Genomic DNA, 26,055 nt, shown 5'->3' with positions numbered 1-26,055 from the left:
TTAAAAAGATGAAACAACACTTTTTTTTTTTTTTTTTTAAATCTGCATTTATCAAGAAATGTGACCACTGAGTATAATAACATTTACTTTCCAGAACAGTGGTACAAGAAAGTAGTATTGCACAAATCAATAAGTGAAAAAGGTTCTCTCAGAATGATTGCTTAGGAAGCTCTAATAAAATGGCTAGAATGAAATATCATGAAATTGCATCTTCTAGAAATTTAGAACTCCACTGCTTTAAAAGAAATAAAAAAAAATATCTATCTCTCTCTCTCTGTTGGGTGAAACTCTCCTCAAAAGGAATTTACTGAAAAAGCAGAATGTGTAAAGGGAGGAAAAACATTTTTGGGGTCTATTTTCAAGGACTGAATAACCTTAAGTATATTGTAGCTGTCGATATTTTGTAAGCCATTTCCCAGCATACGCCTGTTCTCATAGGGACTGCGCACCCACTAATACGTGTTCAAGCAACTGCAAAATCACAAAGGGATTTGTTTATAAGGAAAGGGGGCAAATAGCATTTTTTTTAGAAAATGACCTCTGGAGGTGATTTAGTCCAAAATTCCACCAAAAGAAGAACTATTGCTAACACCAGATCAGGTCACTAAAAGCAAGTACTTGAGCACCAGGCTCTGCATTCACTTTGATGAAACCTAGAAAACTGTGGCAGGAACTATACTTTCATAAACCTCTATCCTGAGGAGGCCAAAATGACTTCTTCACAATCAAGTTCATGTGTTGCCAAAGCACAGCCTGAAAGGGTTGTCAGATCTAGAAATAACAGGAGTTTTCTTGGTGGAAGCTCACTTATTGTTACTTCTACCCTTTCTCTTTAACGCACAGGGAAGCTGAGAGAGATCTACTCCACGTGAACTTCCCTTCCCCCATCAGAAAGGAAGTGTTATTGTGAGAAATGATGCTGCTTATCCAACAAATGATTCTGCTTTCTTAGCCAGCGTTAATGTAGTTGCTTGTTACACATAAAAATGGGACATGATGCACGAATCAAAACAGACAGACAGGCGTGAAAGAGAGAAAAGAAACATGGAAGAAGCAAACCAAATCAAAAAAGCACTTTATCTGGTATATTTATTAATTTCTTCACAAACCTATATTGGAGGAAAAAAATGAATCAAACAAAAAACCCACACCACTATGTACCTGTGATACTTTCAGGAATCTCAATTTTTAAAGAATCATCAGGGTATTTGATATCTAAAGATGCTCTGGTTTTGTATTTGTAATACTATGCAGGGTGCATACTTTTCATAGGTTCCTGCTGCAACTATTTTCACTTGTTTGCATTATTCTTCTGTTGAACCATCTAGCAATACTGTACTCCAGGTTCACTAATATCCTTAATCACCCCTCACTAGTGTCACAAATCAAAGCAGAATTTGTTCCACTATCTCCACTGGAAAGACAACCATTTTACATATTTGTTTGTTACATTTGGGTTTTTTTTCCAATACTGAATATTATGCCAAACAATAAATTGGGAGACCAAAGCTTTCAGAAATACCAGTTTAATTAGCTAAGCTACTACAAAATGTCATCAATTCACTGCATTTGTAGGCTCTGTCCCACAAAAATGATGTTTCTTTTTAAAAATAGGCCAGTAATAATCACAGCTTTAGAAAAAATTTGCTAAATATCATACTACCCATCACAGAATTACAAAATGCACTGACCAGTAACTTGGCAGGCACCATTAGCTCTACATGAGGAATTAGCCACATTCCTTTTCTTGCCTTATGTCATTGTAACCTCATTAAACCTAATATTTCCCTTGCATTTATCTTTAGCACATTGTTCTGATCATAGTTTCATCGTTCTTTGAGCCACTTAAAAAAGCATTACACATCTAAGACCAGAGTACAATCATTACACTACAGCTTCAAGAGCTATTCATGTATAATTCAACAATTTTCGCTCTGAATTAGCTTATTATTCATAGGATCTGGTCTAAAGGTTCTTTTTTCTTAAAGTACAAAAAGCTTGGCTGCGCTTAGAAAGGTAATGCTCACTATAGCTAAATACTAACAGAAACCTTTAAAACGCTATTTTAGCATGTAAAGTGCATTCACCCCTCAGTGTTTAGCCTGCTTGTTTACAGGACATGTAAAGGTTACAGTCGGAGTGGAGACAAAACATGAAGCAATTGCAAAGCTAAAAGCAGAACCTAAAACTTCCAAGATTTGGTCTAATTACCAATGAACTTACTGCAACAAAATCTCTTGTGCCACAAAATGGTATGAACCCATTTAACCTTCACCCATTTTCATTACTTAGATCTGAAGTTCTAAGCAAATCCATTCAATTTTATTACAAAAATCTTTTTTTAAGACTCCCACTTACTCTCAAAAGTAAATGAAAAAATTGATGCAAGTTCCACTACAGGGTTCTGCTACCACTTGCGTTTTCTTCATTCCTAAGTAAAACAAATTAGCTATGTCTGTAGTGGACTGATCAGTAAAATCCCTCTGGAATTTTAAAGTCGCATTTGGTTTTACTTGTTCATCCAATAACAAAATACTTTGCAGTTTCCATAAAGATGCAAGACTGGGACTCCAGTTACAATCCCCTGCAAACTCTCCAAGTTTACACTATCAAAAGTAAACTAGATACCATTCCAAGGGCGAAATTATACATGAATGAACAGTTAAATACCAGTGTGTAGAAAAAGTAGATGAGCTGGATGAGAAGGTGCTAAGCGTACGCTCTGAATATACTTTAACTGACAGGGATACTTTTTACTTGAGATTTGTTACTAATCATCAACATACACTTCAGCAGAGGAGGTACTCAAAACTTTCTTTAGTATAATTGATGAGTAACACCTCCACTCCATGGAAACATACCTAAGATGCCACTGATGGGCAAATGCTGAAGGCCAGGAAGACCATGCATAGCACAGCAGGATGAGCAATAAGAATTGCAGCAGAAGCAGAAGTTTCGATAGCTAACAATGTTAGTTTCCAACACACAGAGCAGTACCAGCATGCAAAAGTTCTCAGTCTACATAAAGTGACATTACTTTTACTGACACAACTTGCTTCTATTAAAATTTACCAACATTTGCCTGTTTGGGGAATTCTTCAGAAAATAAATAAAAATATTATTGGCATATGAGACAAATACTAGGTGTTACCTGCTGTGAGGTAATAAAAACCAGTGTAACTCCTTCACAGTAAGCACATGCTGCTCATGGACTAACTTGCCTACATGTAGCAGGTAAGTTTGAAGAGAGCTATCCGGCAAATGCAGCCCCAGCGTGGACGAGACCAGCGTCTGCAGAACAGCCCTGGAAATCACACACTCAAATGAGTAGTTTCTTGTTATGAGCCTCACTAGGCCTGCGGCTAGGAATACTCATGGAATATTTTAGCCAAGAGCTCATCAGAAAACTGCCTAGAAAACAGGCGAGTGTCTACACACGTTGGTGTTATACAATGCAAATTTGTCAAATCAAACCTGCTGTAACTGACCAGCACAGTATCTTAAGTTCTGGACATAGTACAGACATAGACACCCCATAAAGGCAAAACAGGTATTATATGAGGTGAAACAGAGCCTCAAGGTTATGTAGTAACCATGATTTAAGTACTACCCTGAACAATGCTCAGTTACAGCCTAAGACAGGTTTTCTTTTAAACTAGTAAAAGAATTTTTACTCGTCAGCAAGATGTACTTCAAAACAAAATTTGCCATCTGTAGTGCTATGCTGGAGTGGCATTACTTTTTACATTAAATTGAGAAACATCAGCTTTCTTTTCACTTATTTTGCCAACAAATTTCACATTGTTAATTTTAACCTTTGACTTTTACTTATTGTTTTAAGCCTAGGTATTGACACACACCATCTTTTTTTCAAATATATGAATAAAGTCTTTACCTCAGGGACAAACTCTAGAGCCTGTCTAATCTAGGACCTCCTTTGCAGCCAGAAGGACTACAGACATAAAGACACTGTAGATTCAGGTCTCAAGAATTAAGCTGCAATATGTAAAGGATGTGTAAAGGGTTTTGATAAGGTAGGCTCAAGTCCTGCAAAATGTCTATAGGTAAGCCCCAATAATCTGACCTCGATAATTACCTTTATTAGTCATTGCTATCTTTAAATAGACTGGTCAAGGATATATACTATTTTCTTACTTAAGCAATAACAGAGAGACTGTTGGACATACACAAGACAGGAATACAGTACAGTCCAGGCAGGATAGTGTTACAGTGGCCTTATCCAAGAACTGCAAATTATTGGAAAGGTATTTATTAATTTCATTAGTCATTTGCCATCAAATAAAAAGAAACTGTACATGGTACAAAACCCTCTCTTTTTGTGAGTGTGCATATAAAAATAAAATTTTAATACCCCTAAAGTAGCTCACGTCACTTCTTCCATCTAGTCTATGTAGTTCAAGTAGTAAGTCTAATAATGGCAGTGTCATTTCTACCAACCCTTTTGTTATTATCAACAGTGTATTTTTTTGTCTATCTAATCTTACCCAAAGTTACTGCAGAATATTTTGCATACAAACACCTCCCATATGTCAACCAGGTGGGACAGAGTAACACTAAGTAACAACTTGAAGAACCCCTTTGAGGATGTTGTCTTGGTTTTGTTGAATTGATTTTCAAAATGCCCAAACCTCTAATTTGTATAGTTTAAACCTCAGGAAGAGTCTGGACAGAAATGACTGCAATTTAAGGCTGTTTCTCCAAATTACATTACATGCAGATAGTCTAAAAACCCACACTGGTGTAAGACAGTTCTCATTTTTTTAACACTGCAGGAAAACACCAGCATCTTTTCCATCAGTACTTTCTTCCTTCTCTGCAATTTAAACAAACACTCTCCTTTGGAAAAGACTCAGTTTACAAATTTTAGCCCTCCTTCACTCCCAGGTTGTACATGCCAAGACAAGACTAAGTCACTCACATTTTCCAATCTCATAAAAATGTCAAGAAATTACTTTTAGGAAATTTTCAGAATTCAAATAAATAATAATTTTTTTAAAAAGTATTTTGCAGTCAATTCAACATCTGACATTCAGCCGCATGCAGCTAACCTTTGTGTTTCCCTTTTTTCTCCTTTCTGGTGCTGCCAGTCTGACAGCTCGCAGCTGCTGCCTTGGTTTTTTTAGTTGGTTTCGGAGCTTGGGCATCCACTACCACCTTTACATCTTCCTGTTCGGCCTCCTGCACTGCTTGAGAGATTCAGGGTACCCCACCAAAAAGAAAAACAGAGAGAGAGGAGAGAGAAACAGCGGGGGGGGGGGGGGGGGGGGGGGGGGAGAGAGAGAATGAATTGAGAACTCGGTGAAAGCATAAAAGAGTAAGCAGACATAGCAGAGTTTGTTTGGTATTTCAGACGATGCATGCAGAGAGGAGAGTCAAATAAACCAGAATTTGCAAAGCTACAGTAAAAACCTGAAAGTGTTAGGTTAGCTGGGATGTATTTCCTGACATTTTTCCTCCTTCCAATAATGTATCAGCTCCTAACTTTCAGGCCAAAAGTGACATCAGAATATTAATGTGTTGCTGAGCTATTGTAGGAAGCACTTTTTCTCGTAGTAAAGCTCTGCCAGACTGATCATCAACAGTGGCAGCATGAGGCAGAAAAATTTCCTTTAGACTTTGTAGTGCCTATGTTTAAAGCTACATCCTAACCCCTTAAACAAGGAATCATCAGAAGGTTTTTTTCAAAACGCATCTTGCACTATTGTATATATCACAGTAAGATGAGTAGAATGGCCATGCATTTTGTGGTGAAACTATACCCAAACTGAAATTAAAAACTCCTCCTACTTTGTAACATACACAAATTAATTAATTCCTTAGAAGTCTCAACATAATACGCGTGGCATAAACTGTGAATGTCAGCATAATTCACGCAACACTAGTTGTTTTCAAAGTAAAAAAAAGGCTTTATCATTTTCTAAAAGCATGACACACTTTGAGGTCAATATTTGAATCTGTGAAAGCAACACACACAATAACTCTTTCTTCTGGCCAGTCCAAGCCTTGAAATGAAATAATAGAGTTTAAAAAGCCATAAAAGCAATTACCTCTGTGGAATACATAAAGGAATCGCCAAACTTCACACCCCAAACAAAACAACCTATAGGTGTGCACTAAGAGATTTTGGTGCCAGCTGCTGGTCACTGTCAATTGCTAAACCCCACTGACTTTAGGTGGTGACTGTGGTTTATCTCAGAGGAATATCACCCTGGCACTTGGGGCCTCCCACCATCCCTTTCTTTTTCCCAAAACTAAAGTGCTTTCTTTAAAAGGATAACAGAAGTCCACTAAGAAACCTTACTGGAAAGAACTGATTGCCCATAAAACTACTTTAAAAATATCACGATAAACTTCATAAACCACCAAAAGACCAAATGATGCTCAATGATGTGTGGATTGCCAGTAATCTCTCTTTGAAGGCAGAAATTGGCCCTAGGCTTCTGGTCTGTGAGGCAACTTCCCTTCATGCGCATGAATATCAATAGAAACAGCAACAAGACTCTCAGAGGACTAAGATGAAACGGATTTAGTCATGTCTGTGTAGAATGTAGCGTACAAACCCACAGCTACCCTCCCCAGCACAGCAATCTGTTATGGATAGCACCACATTCACAGCACAATGAGCATCTGAGGCACTTAATACACACACCCTCCTTTTCTCATTACACAGAGTTCAAGTTTTATAGAGATTATGCATTAACTTGACTAAAAGCCCAAAGAAATGGCTTGTCACTGCCCAACTCCTCATTCCTGTCTTTATCATACACTAATTACAAGACTGCAGTCCCTTTGCTGAGTGTTAAAGGAGCACTGGAAATGAATAAGATATAACCAAAGGAGTAAGCACACAGGATGCCAGGGAAAATGGCACATAAGAACAGTACACTGGGTCCTATTTCCATGGGCATGGCAACCTCGGACTAAGCAGGCAACCAAAGAGTCCCCACTCCCCAGTCTTTAAATAGGTGTGATTTGCCAACCCAGCAATCTACCCTGTATTTGTAGCTCAGTCTCTCTTTCAAAACTAGGGTGTGTTCTTTCAGTTGTTTTAAAGATGATCATCCACATTATAATTAAATTCAGTACTTTACAAATGACCTATATTAAATGGCCAGACAGTTCTCTAAATCGTTTTAAATATGGCCATGCTCATTCACTCAGATGAAGCATCATTTACTTGGTCCAAAGCAATGATTAATCAAAGGATGAAACAATCTGATATTGTTAATTGAAAAATTAAAGACTTATCTTCACTATCTTGTCAGCTATCCTTTGATCTAACAAGTAAAAGCCTGAAGCTTTTTGAATTACTTTTGTCTCATAACTTTCAGCAAGAGCTCTGACTGCAAGTACAGTGATGGAGCTTCAAAGGACAGAGAAGGAAATATTTACATTGCTTTACTCTATAAGGCAGAGAACAAGATTTCAGTCCAGCAGCCATTTTGAGCATATACCATCACTCTTGTCTATGGTAAACAGGACTTTCAGACATAAGTGACGGAGGCTGCAAAATAAGATTTAAACCATCAATGTGGAGATACTGCAGCTGGCTTCATGAAAGGAATTGGCACAGAATTTCCTGTTTCTACAGGATACTTTTCTGAGCTCTACCATTACGTTTAAAGCACCACCTCTAAAATAAATCCAAATCAAATCCTGAAATACCATCTCCACCACAAAACCATCTTATTCTTAGCTACTAACTATTCAGCAAATAGCAGAACTAGGTAAGGCTCATCCACTCACTAAGATTTTCTCTTGTGACTGCAGGTATCAAAGAAATTATGTAGTTTTGCTACTGACCGTACAAACTCAGTTCAGGACAGCACTGCGTTCCAGGGGACTTGGCTACTTGCATTTAAGCACAGGGTAAACACTGGTCTCCACTGCCCGTCAGCACTAATCCCCCCAAACACCTCCGGCGTAAGCGCTGCCCACCGCAGTGTGGTAGGGAGTGAAGTTCAGGCAGTGCAGCAGCTCCTCTGAACAGGGCCAGTCACTACTTCAGTCCTTGCAGAGGAGTGGGCAATGGGCTATCTTCTGAAGCCTGCCGACCTACAGAGAGAGGTCTGGGGGCCTACCTTGCTCAGTGACTCCAGCAGATTTAGATGTGGAGCAAAGTAAAAAATTCTATTTTCTGTTTCCAGTGCTTTCTCCTGCCCTGGAGAGTTGCAAGAACAGCCATTTCTAATACCCTCCATACTCACTCTGCAGCTGGTCATTATCATGTGGAGCTTTGAACTTATCAAACCAGCACTCCTTCCAGTCTGTCTTTCTGGAGATAAGGAATTCGTAGAGGCAACGTTTATTGCCAACCATGTTGTCAGGGGATCAGATGTCTTCCCCTCTGCCCTCTACTACATCTTTGGATCACTAAGTAACAGTCTGACAAGAATTCCCCTTCTCAGCAGGATGGGAACCTCGAGGCAAACTCTAACCTGCATTCTCCACAGACTCTAGACAGCCCTGTAAAACAATTTACAGTTCCCTGCAAGAAAGCCTGAATAAAAAAAATTATATAAACTGGCCTCCCTAGGTAATATTCACCGATATAACAATATGATTATGTCCTTAGTTGGATGTTAAAAAGTTAAAAACAATGATAGGCAGTACCACAGGATAAACAAATTAAGAACCTTAAATGCAGCTATACAGGGATGGAGTTTCAAAGACTGTCACTCAAAAATGCACTGACTTCAGTACAAAAAGAAATTTAGGCAACTTTAAAAGTCCCCATTGATAGTTATCTTAAACAATAGGAGACTACATTTGAAAATCTAGCCCGACACTCCATATGCCCCATCCCAAATTATTAAAATCTTCACTTAAAAAAAAATCCCACAGATTTTCCTTTTCTATTAGAATTATCTGTTTGTACTAGAATTTGCATTTAGGCAAGACAAAAATGGAAGAGCGTGTGTTGCCATAAGACAGAATTCCAAAGAGCAAATAATGCTGGACTCTCAGATCTGGTGTTTCATTTGGACTCCTAAGAAACAGTTTTGAGACATATGGCAAGCTCTCAAATAAAACAATGACATGATTTTAATTTTAGTGTTATTCATCCATGTTCATTAAATCAAGTACTGACTACTAACCTCAATACAGTATTAGAAAAAAATACTTTTGTGGAGACAGAAAAGACCACAGATTGCAATATTAATGCAGGATCTGAGCTGAAAAGAGGAACAACAAACAAATAGTCTATTAGCATAGTGCAAGGTGAGTGTAGAAGAACTTGCATCAAAGCAGAGATGGTCAGTGTCCTGGCTTTGCCTTCCATCACCAATGGCCTAACTGCTAAAAGTGGGAAAAAGAAGCCTCTCCCACGAATTAGTTCTGTGTTGGACAACACTGCATGTTACAGGGATAAAGCTACAACACACAATCAAACAAAAGGATGAAATCTGTAATTAAGTGAGTAATCTGGGATGCAGACAACACCAAACTGAAAAAAAAATAATACTGAAAGATAGTTATCCACACATGTTTATATGAGTGAATAAAATGAAAAGCATGTTTTTTCATCTGGCCCTCATGATGAGAAGTTCACACTGGAAATTAGTTTCAAAGTAGCATGCAATGAAAATGCAGATTTTTTTTTTTCCATTTGCATGACCATTTTTCTTGATATGAGTGCTTGCACACTCTTATGATCTTAGAGCAAGAAGGAAACAAACAAAAAATTTATGAATCACAATTTACCAATCTCTATCACATAAAAATGCCATGTGCTAAAAAAACCCCCTGGTTTTGATCAGTACAGTATGCAAAGAATGAAGTGAGTGAAAAATCACAAAAAGGAAAAAAAAAACTTTAAGTGGATACATTAAAAATTTGTGCAGTCTGTCTGGAAAACACCTTAAGTAGAAAGAGGCTGAAACAGACAATGAGGTATGCGAGGCAAATCATTGGCTTAACTGTATAAGGCAAATATTCATTCTATTTACCAACATCCTCTCAACAGTAAAAGTGAAATCAGAATGAGCACCATGCAAAGAAAGATAAACTACAGTTCAGTCAGGATGTACCTTAACAAATCAATGCAAATTAGTTGTCCTTTTCTTACTGTTGCCTGAGATGCTCCTGTGTTTCACTGTCAGAATGACTTGCTCTTTTACTTCATAAAGTTCTAGCCTTAGTGAATCTTGCTGCTTATTCGGGCTGTCATTCATTATTACTTTATTTAATCAACTTAGATTCTGAACTGGTCTAGCATTTCCACAATCATCTAAAAGACGCTGGATTCTATCAGAAATATTCGGAAGATGGGCAAACCCACTATATTTTACAATGCAATGAAATAAAATTAGTTAAATACAAGGGCCTGAATTAGGGCAAGGACTCTGGTATGTTAGTTACTATTTAATCACATGCAAAGATTTGATTTCTGCTTCAAAATGCTTATAATCAAAGGCATTACCCCTGCAGCTAGTAACTTACAGTCAAATTCCAGATTCCAAAAACACTTGTATCGCCCATAAATTCCCTATGGCTCCTTGCAGTTTATGTATCTAACACTGATGTGTTGACGAGGCTGATTTTACAAAGGTGAAAATACTTGTGAAACTGAATGTGAACGGGCTGATAAAAAAGGAACAAGTATACCTGAGAACCTGGTACTGCTTAAGGACATTATTAAAAGCTCATTGCTTTAAGGAGATTCCCTCAGAAAGAACAAAGGAAGGAATTAAACAAAAGATGCTTCTTAACCCCCACATATCTGCTGTCTGACTCTGGGGAGGGGGAAAGAAAAGGGAGCATGTGAAATGGAAAGTTAATAGCAATGAATTAGACTCTTTGGGAAAGCAGATGGCTAATAAGGAAAGCTAAAATTAGCCATGAAAAACCTATGCCAGGAAGATTAAGGACAGTAAGAAATTACATAATTATTTTATGTATGGCAGCCCTGAGGGCATGAGTAGGTTTTAATTGCCCTGACAAGCCTCCCTAGGGGCTTCCACCCACCCCCTGCCCATGGGCTCTCTTCCAGCTCAGCCTGGGGCTATGCTGCAGGTATGCTGCTGCCTAGCTCTGCCTCCGGGGAGGACGCCGGCACCATGCTACAGGTGGCTCATCTGCTCCATGGACCCTCCTATGTACGCTGCTGCCTCATCTCCTGGCCCTGCCTCCTTTCTGCCTGGAATGGCACCCTGGAGGGCCCTGGCCCCAGTTCATCCCTTGGCGTGTCTGGGACAGCCCAGAATCCCCTTAGTAGCAGCCGGCTCTGCCCACCGTGTTCGAAGCCTGTGGGATGGAGCTCTGTCTGCGAGGGCATCGCCAGTGCTTGGGGTCATTCCCACCTCCTGGCCCTGCTGCTCCTGGACACTGAGGTTGTCACGGACAGAAAATAATGGCTAGTTTGGAAGTAGTAACTGAAAGTAAATACACTTTAAGTGGGACTTTAAAGCAAAGAGAAGGGAGTTTTTCAAGCAATTGTGAGCAATTGCCTCTAAACTTCTTTCTCAAATCTTCCAGTACCAAGAACCACAAGAAGACCTCTAAACGACTTGCTACCCACTGCTCTCTGATCGTTGCTGCTGGGTTAGTTTGTTTATTTTGGAAATGTACTAGCACAGTAGGGAATGCTGATAAATCAAAAAAAGATGCTTCCCCTTTAGACGAAGGTGAAGAGACTGCGGCTGAAAGGGAGATTTCAGAATATATGCTTATTGGAAGTTAAGTATTTTGCCCACATGATACTTGGAGTGCTGCCTGATCTCTCAGTATTAATAGTCTTGTGCACAGAACATTCCTTGCTATCTTCAAAAAATAAACTTATACCTTCTCATTTCAAGGTCAGTGGAAAACAGGGATGGCAAGACAGTGTTTTGATGAACACGCAAATATATGCTTTTTTAAATGAATGGTTAACTGATGCCATCTTATGAAGTTGACAGCTTGATACTCATCAGAAAACTCTCTCTCATCATTCATGGTAAAGGAGCAGAATGACACATCAAATTTAACAATCCAGAGCTATGACTTGTCATCAGAAGTCTATTCAACACACCACACAACCATTGCATCTAGATGTGCTGCCAAATGTCAAAGGAGGAAAGTAAGAAAGTAATTTTGCCATTTTACACATGGTTAATCTAAATCTCTAAATTGGAAGTTGCCATGAAAATTACTCTGAGAGTATCTAATTGAAAACATTTTTAATTTCAAGTCTTTAAAAAAAAAGAAAAAGCCACAGCTGCAACGAAGTATGGTAATATTAATGAAAGCATATCTGGCACTCATTCAAATCTCCGCCTTCCTCAGTGCTGTGAAAAGAAAAATCGCTCCCCAATGGAAATTCACAATTTTCACAGAAGTAAAATTACTCTTCTCTGTAAAAATGGTCTTTCATCATTTGCATTAGATGTAATTAAATAATGTAATTAAATTGTTGCAGTAACTAGTGTATCTCTGCATGCTATTTGGCTCTAGGAATGCTCAGTATGTATTTGCAATCCAGACTGAAAAGAACTGTACTCATAGCAGAATTTTGCAATGTCATATTAGGCTAAAATGTTTGCTCAGGTTTTCAACAAACTTCACAAAATAAGTGGTGTAGAGATACATGAAAACAAACCAGCAGGTGCGACTGTGATGCATTACACAATGGCAAGTAAAATTTAATAAAAACTTTAAACAAACAGGTAGCAATATGTCCTTATGAAGGACACTGAATCAAAAATAAACAAGAACACAAGAAAGAGAAGACAAAGCAATTTGTAAGTGATCTCTCCTACACAGAGGGATTAAATTTATTCCAGTGAATAAACGACTTTGTTGTCTTTTATATACAACGTGGACTTAATAGCAATACAAAATGTTGTTACTGGTTATTATTTTGCTATTTAGCATGATGAAATAGCGATGAAGTTCTATCTGGTACTGCAAGAGAGAGAGGCATTATTTGCAATTGTAACAACTGGAGCCAAACATCATGGAAGTTAATGGAAGGATACATATTGCTTGAAATGGCAGGCAGATAATTTAGGGTCTAACCTACAAGTGTGGTCCCAAAACTATATTAATAACTTCATTTTGGGGGTGATGGAAGGACACTGCATTCATCATTTTACATGAATACTTTCTGTTACCTCCATATACTCGGCTTTGTCCCGGATTTATCTAGAAATGCTGCCATGAAACTATTACTCCTACTAGCGTGCCTATGTTCCTAGATGCACAGATTATAAAACAAAAGGTTCTGTTCCCATGAAATATATCTCTATAATCCTTTCCAAGTAACAAAAGCAATTTCCTGTACACTTGGTCCTACCTGATCTACAGATGCTGACAGGCAAGCACTGCATTACCACTGGCTAATACTCCAGCTCAAACTAACCACTTATGGACCGGAATGCCAAGGATTCATTTTACCTCGAGTTGGCCTTTCCAACTTAATTCATGTCCATTCCCACAGATAAGTCAAATGCTTTTGTTGTTACTAGTTAATTAGGCATTATGCCAACAATGAAAAGATTTTAAAAAGATATACCACATACCAGTCATTTACAAGTATCAGGATCTGAAAACTTTTCCCTGTAGGTGCAATATGGGCAGGGATTGAGAAGAAACAATCTCTCTGGAGAGCTGTGCATGGTGAATTCTGCAGAGACACTTCCTCAGTGGAAGGGCACCCAGAAGAATTCCTAGTAACGCTTGGTGGGGAGCAGAGATACCATTTCATCCTACCAACACGTCACCTCTGTGCTTTGAAGGTATCTAAGAAAAAATTACAGTGATCCTGGCAATACTCCTCCTTACTCTGTGGAGACATGCTTTCAGCAGAGCCATTTCACTATTTATTAAACTAACAAAAAAGAAGCTCAAGAGCCCTATACAAGCTCAGTTTTACACTGAATTAAACTGGTCCCAGCATTTTCAATCCTGAGCAACACAAGTGTAGGAAAGCCACACTGGTATTATCCCCTCTGTGAGCTGCCCCAGCTGAGCTCAGTCACAGCCCTTAATTAACATCCCTCCATCCTATTGCATCTAACATTTATTTGCACTTCCCTTCAGTTCCAAGCTAGAGGAAGCAAAATACACATGCAGCCAGAGGACTACCAGCAATCACCCTGCAACTCCCTGCAGAGGTTCAAAAGCAGCCAAGGACTCCTTTATATGGAAAAACATATTATCAGCTTAAGTAGCAAAATATGCTGTTCCACTGTATCTACCTACAAATAGCTCACCAGGTGATATTCTATTCCAGAACAAAAATGACTGACTTTTTACTCCACACTCTGATAATTATTCTGGAATGAAATGAGGTTTTATTCCAGAGTAGAGTTGCCCACCAGGGAACCACTGCAGCACAGATAACTGCATCAGAATAAGCTATGGCAGTATATGAAAGAAAATTTCCCAGCACAGAAAGCCTAACATCTCAGAATTGCTGAGATGTTATCTCTGACCTACTTTGCTCAAAGTACCATAGAGATATCTCCACACAGGCATCCAATTATTTGTTGAAATCAACAAGTACTTTTGTGCTACACAGAATTAGTACAAGCTAAAAAAGAGAGTAGAGGAAGATGATTGGCGGAAAGAAGCGTTCTTTTTGTAGCATTTGCCGTACAGGAATTGATTTCACAAACATGCTCATCCAAGCAATGTAGTTCATTCAGTAGACCATCAACTCCCATCAAAGAGTCATTCTTAACCTAAAATCAGCATGCCCATAACAGAAACAAATGAACGGAAAAGAGCAGAATAGTTCTTTAGAAACAGCCCAGCTGTCTCATGCATCCGACACTCCCACATACAAATGTTTTCATTGAAGGGGAAAAGAGTGCCAACCCTGAAGCTGAATACCATAGTTAAAAATGGCCATCAAAACCTAACTATGTATTGTGCAAACACCGTAACATAAGACACTACGCACATTCCCAAAGACCACACCAAAAAAGGACACTTCTGGAGTTCTTATAGTATTTTCAAAAGCAACGTTCCTAATAAAGGATTTTACAAGGCAATAAAATACTTTACTAGGTAATTAAATTCTCCTAAGGTGGCTTTTGCTAACTGCACAGCTTATTGCAAGGACAGCTGTCCCCAAGGATTAACAAACTCCAGGTTGAATATGAGAAACATTACTATATTTTTCTGCTTCTCTGAAACTTTGTGAAATATTGAAAGGGTTTGAGAGACAAATTTAGAACAAACTGATTTAAGGAGAATAAATTGGTAAGTACTCCAGTAAATGGTGTGGTGTAATATTACAGGAAGGGTCACTTACCTTAAAAGCACAGTTAATCTCACTTAAGTCAGAAAGTCCACTTTGGTGCAAACTGTTGCAAAATTTAGCTCAGTTAGTGCAGATATTAAATTTGCTACCATTTATGGGACAGTAATGTCTGTTTCTCTGATCTGTGAAAATTAAAACCTTGTTCAACTGACATTACAGAAGGTTTAGTATATGACAGCACCTCTGTACCATAAGATACTATTTCTTAGAACAGTTCTTTGCCTTTGATAAGCTATTGAGTGAAAGAGGAAAGAGAGAAAATTTCTGTTTTCTCTGATCAAAAAATAAAGAAAAACTAAAATTCTGTGCTAAATTAGATTCTTCGGTCACACTGGAAAGAAATTTAGTTTCATCTTAAAAATTTTCCTCCCAGACCCTAAGAAAAAGACAGTAAAAAGAGATAAATATTACTAATGCTTTAAATATTTATTAGAAAAACATAATTAAAATACTAAGGGAAAAAATAATTCTCCATCTGAGATCACTTACGGGAGTCTATCTGCTTGCACAAGCAAGATAAAAAAGGCCCATTATTAATGAAACCTTAACATTTAATCAATGCAATTTCCAGTTTCTAACAATAAATTCTGTAGCTGAAACCACACCAAAAAAATGCCACCAATTGCAAATCAGGGCTAGAGACTCTGAAACCTGCACTTCTCACAGCATGATTAGTTAGTCCAGTAAATACCTGCCATCTCCTTGTTGAAAGATGTGACCACCGACTGAAAATTAAATGACAGGGCAGACAAAAAGTATAGCGCATGCAGTGTACTTGATAGATATCTGAACTGAATGATGGATTAAGTTTTTGTTTGTTTAAGAGTAGGTTACTGATTGGTTTGGTTTTTTTGTCCAGAGGTAGACTCACAAAAGCATCTAAGGTTTTGGGTTTTAGACATTAAACCATAAGTACTTTGCCACCTAGTAGCATTCCCAACCTGAAAACAGCCTCCTGTGTTCCCAGTACCAGTAGGTTTCAGCTCCTGTTCCACCCACCCATCAATACTCAGGGAAGGAAGCCTTTTGCTATTGAGGCTTATGAATCCCTTATGAATCACATTCAACTTAACGATCTGCAAAACAAGAAAATTTGAAAATTACTGTTCTCTATAATTCTTGGAGGTGTTAGCAATCTGGAACAAGACCTACAAGAGACACAATATAACAAGGGTTACCAAGCTTCCCTCTAGGATATCCTGAGGAAAAGTATGCACCTACCCTCATTAGGGGGCCAACAAGCATGGGCCATATGAGCACAAAACTAAATAACGACTGGTTTCCTTAGGATTTATTTCTGATGATTAAATTCTTTGAAGTTTAACAATATAGAAATGGCATTATAACTTTTTCCCTGTGGCTGTGATACCTGAAGTGTCTCTGTCCCTTCTGGGTTTTGTAATCTTTAATAAGGGTAGACCACACTGTGCAAGCTTGAAATGTTTTTCTCTACCTACTCACCTCTTTTAATGAACCTTGCAGAAACACAGTATCTTTGAAATTATTACATGCAAACTTAGGCTGAAATTAGTTAACAGGTTTCAAATTTATCATTAACACTGTCAGGCCTAAGCAAAATTACATACAGAGGAACACATAGAGTGGAACAGCATAAGCTTTAGTTCAGTAGGAACCACGGCTGAAGACAAATATTAGTAGCAGAAGGGACAAGCCACTCTCTCTTCCCCACAGCACTGAAATGGCAGCTAGTCACCTCACTCCCTCCTGTTAGGCTAGCATTGCAAGTTCTGACTTTTTTATCCCCAAACACAAGTGAAGGATATAAATTATTTACTAAAAAATCCCAAACAACAACCTTTGTTCTCATTAGCATAAATTTAACATGGAGAGCATCATACTATGACTTGCAGTAAATATACACACAATAGATCATATTCATATACCATGATATATGGTGCTGCTGTTGCTGTTAAGATACGATTCAACCAATGGTGCTTGTTCTTCTGAATGTTTCATTCTACGTGTTCTTGTGCGACTGTCCACATTGGACTGAACCATTAATGGCTCCTGGCGCTTTTTTTTCTGCTTCTGTTCTAGCAATGCTCTCTGAGGAAAATACAAAGAAAAGCATCTGTTACTGGACTCCAAACAGTAGCAACGTATGATGACAAACAATGGATATCTTTACATTCTCCAGTCAGCAGCAGCAGTCAGCAAGTGGGATATTGGGTTATAGGAAATCTTTCCAAAAAAACCACAACCAACCAACTGCTAAAACACCTTCTGCTGAAAGCAGCAAATAATGAAAACAGATCTTTCTGAGCAGTCCACCAGCTATCAGAGCTTGCTTGGAAATAATCCTTGGGAAAACAACAGTGTGAGAGTACTGGGTGTGAAGCAATGGGAGGGTAAGCAAGGGCGTGAGGCAGAGATGCCGATTTAAGTTTCTGTAAATTAAAAGCAGGTAATCTGCAAACTAGAATCGAGTGATAATGCTGGACATGACCCTAATTTAATAACCATATAAGATGAAGTTTAATTAAACACTGGAATTTCTCAGCTAGACCTGCTGAAATCCAAAACCTTCAGCATCCAATGGCACCATAGGCATCTCTTCCTTTGAGCCCTCTTCCACAACTTCAGAGAACTGAACTGTTAATTTTACTTATCCATTACCTTATGTATTGAGTTTGCGCGGCAAGGTTTTGGTAGCGGGGGGGCTACAGGGGTGGGTTCTGTGAGAAGCTGCTGGAAGCTTCCCCCTTGTCTGACAGAGCCAATGCCAGCCAGCTCCAAGACGGACCCGTCGCTGGCCAAGGCCGAGCCCATCAGCAATGGTGGTAGTGCCTCTGGGGTAACATTTTTAAGAAGGGGGAAGAAAAGTTGCTGGGGCACAGAAACTGCAGCTGGAAAAAGGAGTGAGAACATGTGAGCGAAAGAACTTTGCAGACCCCCAGGTCAGTGAAGAAGGAGGGGGAGGAGGTGCTCCAGGCGCTGGAGCAGAGATTCCCCTGCAGCCCATGGTGAGGAAGATCATGGTGAGGCAGGCTGTCCCCCTGCAGCCCAGGGAGGTCCACGGTGGAGCAGATCTCCACCTGCAGCCTGGGGAGGACCCCACACCGGAGCAGGGGGATGCCCGAAGGAAGCTGTGAACCTGTGGGAAGCCCACGCTGGAGCAGGCTCCTGGCAGGACCTGCGGATCTGCGGAGAGATGAGCCCAGGCTGGAGCAGGTTTTCTGGCAGGACTCGTGACCCCACGGGGGACCCATGCTGGAGCAGTCTGTGCCTGAAGGACTGCAGCCCGTGGAAGGGCTCCACGCTGGAGCAGTTTGTGAAGAACTGCACCCTGTGGGAAGGACCCACATTGGAGAAGTTCATGGAGGACTGTCTCCTGTGGGAGGGACCCCACGCTGGAGCAGGGGAAGAGCGTGAGGAGTCCTGCCCCTGAGGAGGAAGGAGCGGCAGAGACAACGTGGGAGGAACTGACCGTAACGCCCATTCCCCCTCCCCCTGCACTGCTGTGGGGAGGAGGTGGGGAGAACTGGGAGTGGAGTTGTGCCTGGGAAGAAGGGAGGGGTGGGGGGAAGGTGTTTTAAGAGTTGGTTTTATTTCTCATTACCCTACTCTGGTTTGATTGGCAATAAATTCAGTTAATTTTCCCCAAGTCGAGTCTGTTTTGCCCATGATGGTAATTGGTTGAGTGATCTCTCCTGTCCTTATCTCGACCCATGAGCCTTTTGCTATATTTTCTCTCCTTTGTCTAGCTGGGGAGGGAAGTGATAAAGCAGCTGCATGGTGCTTAGCTGCTGGCTGGGGTTAAACCATGACACCTTACCATCTCCATGCTCCTGTACAATGATTTTTTGCTTCTAGAAAGCAGATGCACTAAAACTGAAGAATAAGAATGGAGAATGGACTCCTTCAGCTCCATAAGTTGTGTGGAACACCTCAACATGACTTCAAAATGATTGGAATTTAGTACAGGATTATGGCATAAGTAGAAAGTATTTTAATTTGAAAACGAGATGCTGGTAGACACGCAAGCTGATAAATCAATGGGAAAGAAATGTATAGAAAAACATAAAATTAAACACACAAGGTTTAACTACAAACGTGACAAAGTTTGTGAAAAGGGGACCACAGAAAAATCAAAGGAAAAGTAGAAACCTCAAAACCCACTAAAACTTGATGGCAAAATTCCCTGCGATTTCATGGCAGAAATTCTGAATCACTTTCTGGTACAAGTCATGTAGGAATATAATAGCAAAATAGGTAACATAGCACATAGTGCCACTAGTTTACAGCCACAAGGGCTAAATCCCTGGAACAGAAAGAAAAAAAATGTAAAAACTTCGTGGTAAACCTCTGTTGGCTGGCATATCTGTCAGAACCTCTTGTCCTTTCTGGTCCATCAAAGGGGTAACAAATACATTGTAAGTCAACTTAAAACAAGTCTGAGGCAGTGGAAATAAGAATCATTCAAACCACAGTCATAAGAAAAATTTTAAATGAAGTCAGACTTCTAAGCAAGCTGTAACCTCCACAGACCTCTCTTTTGCATTCCCTAATCAGAGGATGCAATTTTCTATCAATTACCAGATATACGTCAGTGATTTCATTACTCCAAGATCTAGACTTCAGAGAGCAAGAAGGTCCCCCTCCAAAATCTTACCTGCCTGTCAAGCTTCTGCTGACGCAGGCTGCTCCCCTCATCATCCAGAACACTGCAAAGACAAAGAGTACGTAATTGGAACAAATTTATCACTCTACGCAACACCTAACAGCAATCACTGGATCAAACTATTGCAGGAGTTTTCCATTTAAAACTCCCACTATGTTCCATGGAAGTTTGCCTGCCCTAACCTGCAAAAGTTGGCTCAAGAGAATTTAAATGCAGTCCATGAAAAATTGAAAAACTCTGGCTCACACAAACTTCAACAAATATATGTATTCAGCCAGTTCACAAAGAAATGCAAAATCCACAGTCTACGGCTTGTTTTCTTCTCCACTGTCTTCTAATGCAAAATGTCAATGTATACAGCAACAAGGTTTGATTGCAAATTTGCATATAAAGCATATAAAAAGTGAGAAGAGTAAGAGAGCTGCTTAGCAACTCAGCAGTATTTAAAATTACATTAGGAAAATTAATGGTCTAATCTTCTGCACACTGAAAACCACAATTTATTCCTGAATATCTGAAAAGTAACACTTATTCCCATGCACTTCAACTTTTAGAGACTGGCAAGACACACAGTATTGCGCACTGCCATATTTCTGCTAATTGTTGCTAGTTGGGAGAGTAGCCGCTGCACATTCAATCATTTTCATTAATTAGATGGTAAAAACTAAAGGCATTGAAATCAGAAAATTATTTTTGTGAAATATTTTATCAAACTACTGACTACACTTTATTTTTCTGGAGAACAAAACTCTCCCTTGTAAGAACATTATGGTTAAACATTGAATATAGATAATTAAATCTTTTAAACTGTAATATATCTTCTACAAGGAAAATAGTGCTATAGAAGAATAAAACCCCAGCCTCTTACAAGTAGAATCCATTTTCTGTTACAACACATTTTTATAAAAGATTAGCCCCCTTTTTTATAATCACCCTTAACAATCAAAAAGATAAAAAGAAAAAATCCAGGACAAATGAACCTGGATTCTGACCTACATACAACCAAATTGTATTGCAGTGGAAATTTCATAAAAAATATGACTTCCCATGTATAAATAGATACTTTTTAGGAGACAGTAACATTATAGTAGTTAGACAAGACAGCTAATAAAGGCATGCAGAATGCCACCTTTCCAATGCCAGCATTATCAAAGACCTTTAATTAAGCATTATTGGTAGCATCAGCCTTTTACAATTTATACTCACTTTGCATGTTACAAAAGGCTGATGTTCCACAGTGTGAAACTATGCTGTACAAGTACCTCAGGTATGAAATTACACAGTCTCTTGTGAAGGTAATGCATTACTCATAGTCCACAAAAAAATTGAAGAAAAAACGCTTCACACTCACGAAAATGTTCTGCTTTACACCAAGCATTCTTCATTTGACAAATTACAGAAACAAGTTATAAAAAGAAGACACACATTCCTCCATGGTATACAATATCAGGTTTTTTTCAAGAGTGCTTAACTACAACTGCAATACATATTAAGTGCACTCCTAGAAAGTAAAACTACCCTAACGGATATCTTGGCCATACAATTGAGTAAAAGATGCCTGAGTATAAAGTTTCAGGCTTAATGGCCTGAACAAGTCCTCCTCATTTAAGACAATACTTGAAAAAAGCCAAAACCATGCAATGATGCTAATACAGACCATAAGAACTGCAGAGGCAGCAGTGCATATATATAGCTTCAATACGCAGAGAGGTCAAGAGCCAATATTGCTCTACTCCACCAGTCATTTGCAGAGCTAAGGAGAAAACTCTGATCTCTTCTCTCCTCTCATCTTCTGCTTTATAAATCAGACTATGCTGACTGCCTCACATATGTTAAATGAGCTACATATACACTTCTCAGATATTCCCATAAACCACCAGTTCAGTAATTATCTTTATGTGAATATAATGGTTTTCGGTATTATGCTAGATTGGCTATAATTCTAAATTCTCTATCACAGACAAGATGTCTAAGTGCTCTGGATGACTCTAGCTTCCTCTGCTTTCCCATCACACCATATCCTGGCATAACACACTGCACAGAACAAGGGAGCAGGGAAACATCCTCTGTCAGGTTCTAAACCTTACCTGTGACTCCCTAGGAAGCCACAACAAGATAAATTCAGGTTCAGGTAAGCAAGCACAGCTCCCACAGGTATCTATGCCCAATCTTACCACAGTAAACATGACATTTGAAGTAACACCACAGTAAACATCAGTCAGAGGAAGGGTGTGATTTGCATTGATTCAGCATTCCATGAATGCAAAGCAACTATCAGACACACTGCCAAAAAAATGGAACTCCATCCAAAAACTATGGATGCTGTAATGGTAGAACACCTCTCCATATTGCCCTTCTACTGCAAGACGTTGTTTTTATAGCCTCTGAATATATGCAATCAAAGCTGACACCAAGAGCAGCATGGCATGAAAAACAGCTGACAAGCTTGTCTGGAACTTCCTGGTCCTTCATTGTCTCACTTCATATTTTATAAGGTTCTGGGTAGTCTTCCACAATCCTCTTATAAATATGCATTAACTAAAAGCCTTGCATTATTTAAGCTATAACATTCAACACTATAATTGAACTCCAGTTTTCTTCACTGAGGTTCAGTAGAATAGCTACTTCAACAATTCTCTCCCCCTCCAGATTACTGGACTTGTATGAGAATGCCTTACACCCACCAGACAGCCACATCACTCTTCTGAATCCTTCACAGTGTGAAAAACGCCTCATTACCAAACTCTATTCTAACAGTTACCCAATGCCCCTATCACTGAAAAGCTGCAGTTCTGTCCTTTCTTGATGCCTAAATAATGTTTACGCAAGTCCAAATAAAAAGAGGATCCAATTTAGCCTACATTTTGTTCTGCTATAATAGCAGAGCACTTCAGTTTGAGACTGTGTATATAAATAAAATATTAGCCTAACAAAGTATGTTAATATTTTCCACAGGACTAGTGGACCTTGGAGTTGCTGATTAGCAGCCAATACTTCACATTTCCTGCTTTTCAATAGAACAACTCTCCTGAGACTGGGTGACTTCCAAGATTTGCCATTAAGGGACATCAGGGTTTTAATAAATACATAAATAAAAAAGTAAATAAATAACACAACCTCTGTTTCCGTAGCAATTCCACCAGGCCCTCACTCTTTCTGCCTTGAAAAACATCTGCAGCGGACTCCGAGATGCAAGTGTGTAACCACTACTGACCCTTTTTCTCACGCTTCAGTGAAACCTTGCAGAAAGACTTAGCAGATGATATTGCCACAACATCTGGCAGGCCATGCACTCTGACAAATGCTCCAGGGTCCAAAAGCTGAAATCCAGAGAATGTACCCTTTTCTTTCTTTGGAAAACACAGAAGTCTGGGAGCAGAAGCATGGCCTTTGCCCTTCCTGGTCTTTAAAAAGAACAGAAATCAATCGCTTTTTCCTCCGCAAGAGTTGTGCACGTGGTGAGGACCCAGCCTATCCTGCCCAGTTTCAGAAGTGGCCATGGTTTTGTTGCTCAGTGGTCCAAATAACTGAGATGGTCAGAGACTAAAGGCCCAGTACAGTGGAAAAAACTATGGCTGTGACATGGCAGGACCACTACAGGAAAAAAACCTCATAGAGCATGATGAGGCTTTTAGAACAATTCTGCCTACATGTTTGATGTGATGCTAGAAAATCCCAGCAGCAGCATGAAACTCAGTCAGTCTAAATAGAGAAATATAACTTTACCATTCATGAAAATTGAATTATTGAAGGGAATGCATACATATTAGCTATCTGCTGAGCGTGCTGAAGCATCCTGAAGATCCAGCGTGGTTCATTTTTGCTCCTATTTGATTAAGTATCATGTATCCACCTGGCATCTTGGCTATGGTTTTGACCCATTTAAAACAAAAAGAAATTTCACACTATATATAATATTGTAAACAGTGCTTCAGGTCTGCAGTAATAGTCTAGTCCAAATGCAGTTTACACATCAGAGCTTGTATATATTTCCTTGCAGATAATTATCCAGGGAAGACCCATCCATCTATACACAACTCGAACAACCCACCCATTAGAGCTTACTGGATCTTGGGCTTAAGAAGTTAACCATATAGCTATATATTGTAAAGATTCATATTAGCAGCCTGGACGAATGCTCACAGAAACTTAAGTATTAAATTTAGATAGCATTATTTTCAAATTTTAAACATGGCATTTGATTCAAATATCCCAACCTCCTATTTTCTAAAGGGAACTACATTAAATGAACAATCACCTTTTTGCCAAAGTATTACTTTCCATACCACCTTTTTAAGACACAAAATCTATTTTACAGAGACAGTTTCAACATTAAATTCAATTTACACAAAAATAACCAGGCTTTCTCCACTGCTGCATGTCATAATGAAGACCAAAATATAAGCAAGAATTTTAGTATTCTAAGCTCTTCATAATCTGTTTTCCTTAAAAATCATATAGAGAGAAGCCCAAGACCAATCAGGTTTTAAGCATGAAGCTTTGTGATTACATGAAGCTCCACAATTTACTTCTGAGATGAAGGAGAAGATTCTGTAAATCAAGATCTTGCTACTTTTTACTGTAATTCCACCTGGACTGATTTCAATTTAAGTAAAATCAGAAAAGCCTTAATTCAAATAACACATTTCACAGCAAGTACTTCACCTTTACTCTTTGAATATACAAACTGCTCACATTTCAGTAAGCCATTGCAAGAAAAAAGAATTAAGAAGAAATGTTTTCAATTAGAATGTGCAAAATGCGTGTAGTTGCCGATTTATTTTTTTTGAAAGGAAAAAAGTCTGACACAGTAAAGCAGCTCTATTGTTTCTGCCTGACAAATGAGGCAATGTTTTTGTTCCTTCCTGACACTGCTTCATAAAGGAACATTTTCCGTGACAACTTTTTTACCAGGACAAAGGTCCAAAATCATTATCTATCACATCTCTGCAGCCCAGCACTAATTGCAGTGAGAAGTGTTCCTGGTCAAACAAGCAAAGACACATATTACCACTACACTTTCATACACTGTTTAAAAGTGTCACCCTTGCACTTTCTCTTTTCTGCTGCTTCATGATAATACATTACTAACAGCAGCACCCAAAAACACTACATGAAATCAGGGACCTTTGCACAAGCAAAATTCATGTACACAGTCAGGGAAAATTCCTGAAACAAACCGTTAACTTTATAAAAAGATGAGGAATTGGGTAAGAAAATAAACCAGAAGCATCTCTAGTTTGTTCTGCCACATAGTCAACTACAATTCAAAAACAATGGATGATCAAACCAGATAGGAAGAAGAGAAGAAAAAAAATACACCATACCATACCAATCTTCAAGATCACTCATCTTTTCCATCCACTCTTGCTGTGAAGAAAGCTTGTATCTTGCTGTGTCAAGAGAAGCAGGTTACAGGATCTTTTAGAGCACAGCTGACTCAAAAGGACAAGTATGGGTGTAATGTGCCATTTGAGCACTACAAAGTCTCTAAAAACATATGAAATAAAATTCCTGCAAAGAGATATTGCTTGGCTTACTGGATACCATCTGTCATATTCACCCAATTACACTTCTCTATAATCTCTAGACTTCCATAAAGTCTCTGCAGTTCCATAAAACCCAACTGCTCTGGATAATGTTACTGTTAAGCCTTTAGGAACAAGCTTTCCAGCAGCACTGATGAAATGCTACTGTAAAAGCCCATTAACAAGGTCAGGGGCCTGCAAGCTGAAGTCATGCTCCAGAAGGAGTGCCACGCTGTTAGGTTCTTCTAACAAATGAAATTCAATAATTCCTAAGCAGTGAAGCCAGCAATCTCTATAAAGTGCCAACACCTGCAAAGACCAACACCTGCAAGTCCCCACAAAAAATAAGGTCTGTTCCCCCATGTATGCCATAAGCTTAGTTCACCAGAAGCCACTTGGGAGAACATTATTGTATCAGACACACACCCTAATCAAAGACTTTTAAATGGAACAGATCATTCTGAAAGACTGCAAGGGCTCCCCTCATGCTAGGAATCATCAAGGCTTTCTGACCCCAAAGCAGTTGCTCAGACATCTGATTTAGAGTAAAACCTCTAGCTACTGTCTTTATGGTAAAATGAGTAACTTCTTTCCTGGGTCGTCTAAGCAAGCAA

The 26,055-nt window shown here is 39.0% G+C and overlaps 1 protein-coding gene across 7 annotated transcripts in view; it reads right to left on the bottom strand.

Moving 5' to 3' along the window:
* TUB (TUB bipartite transcription factor) overlaps nucleotides 1-26,055 on the bottom strand; it is a 168,886-nt gene that overhangs the window by 31,186 nt on the left and 111,645 nt on the right. For 5 of the 7 annotated variants that reach the window (XM_049820653.1, XM_049820656.1, XM_049820657.1 and 2 more), the window contains exons 2-4: nucleotides 19,905-19,956; nucleotides 17,176-17,338; nucleotides 5,070-5,204 (exon numbers count right to left, since the gene is read on the bottom strand). In XM_049820653.1, coding sequence (XP_049676610.1) covers nucleotides 5,070-5,204; nucleotides 17,176-17,338; nucleotides 19,905-19,956 — 350 coding nt within the window. The remainder of the gene's footprint in view (nucleotides 1-5,069; nucleotides 5,205-17,175; nucleotides 17,339-19,904; nucleotides 19,957-26,055) is intronic. The other 2 variants (XM_049820659.1, XM_049820660.1) reach the window with 1 other exon arrangement.

This window comes from Accipiter gentilis, chromosome 17 (assembly GCF_929443795.1).
Source record: "Accipiter gentilis chromosome 17, bAccGen1.1, whole genome shotgun sequence".
Classification (NCBI taxonomy): Eukaryota; Metazoa; Chordata; class Aves; order Accipitriformes; family Accipitridae; genus Astur; species Astur gentilis.
The sequence above is the reverse complement of the archived record's forward strand: the minus strand, read 5'-3'. Positions and strand labels throughout refer to the sequence as shown.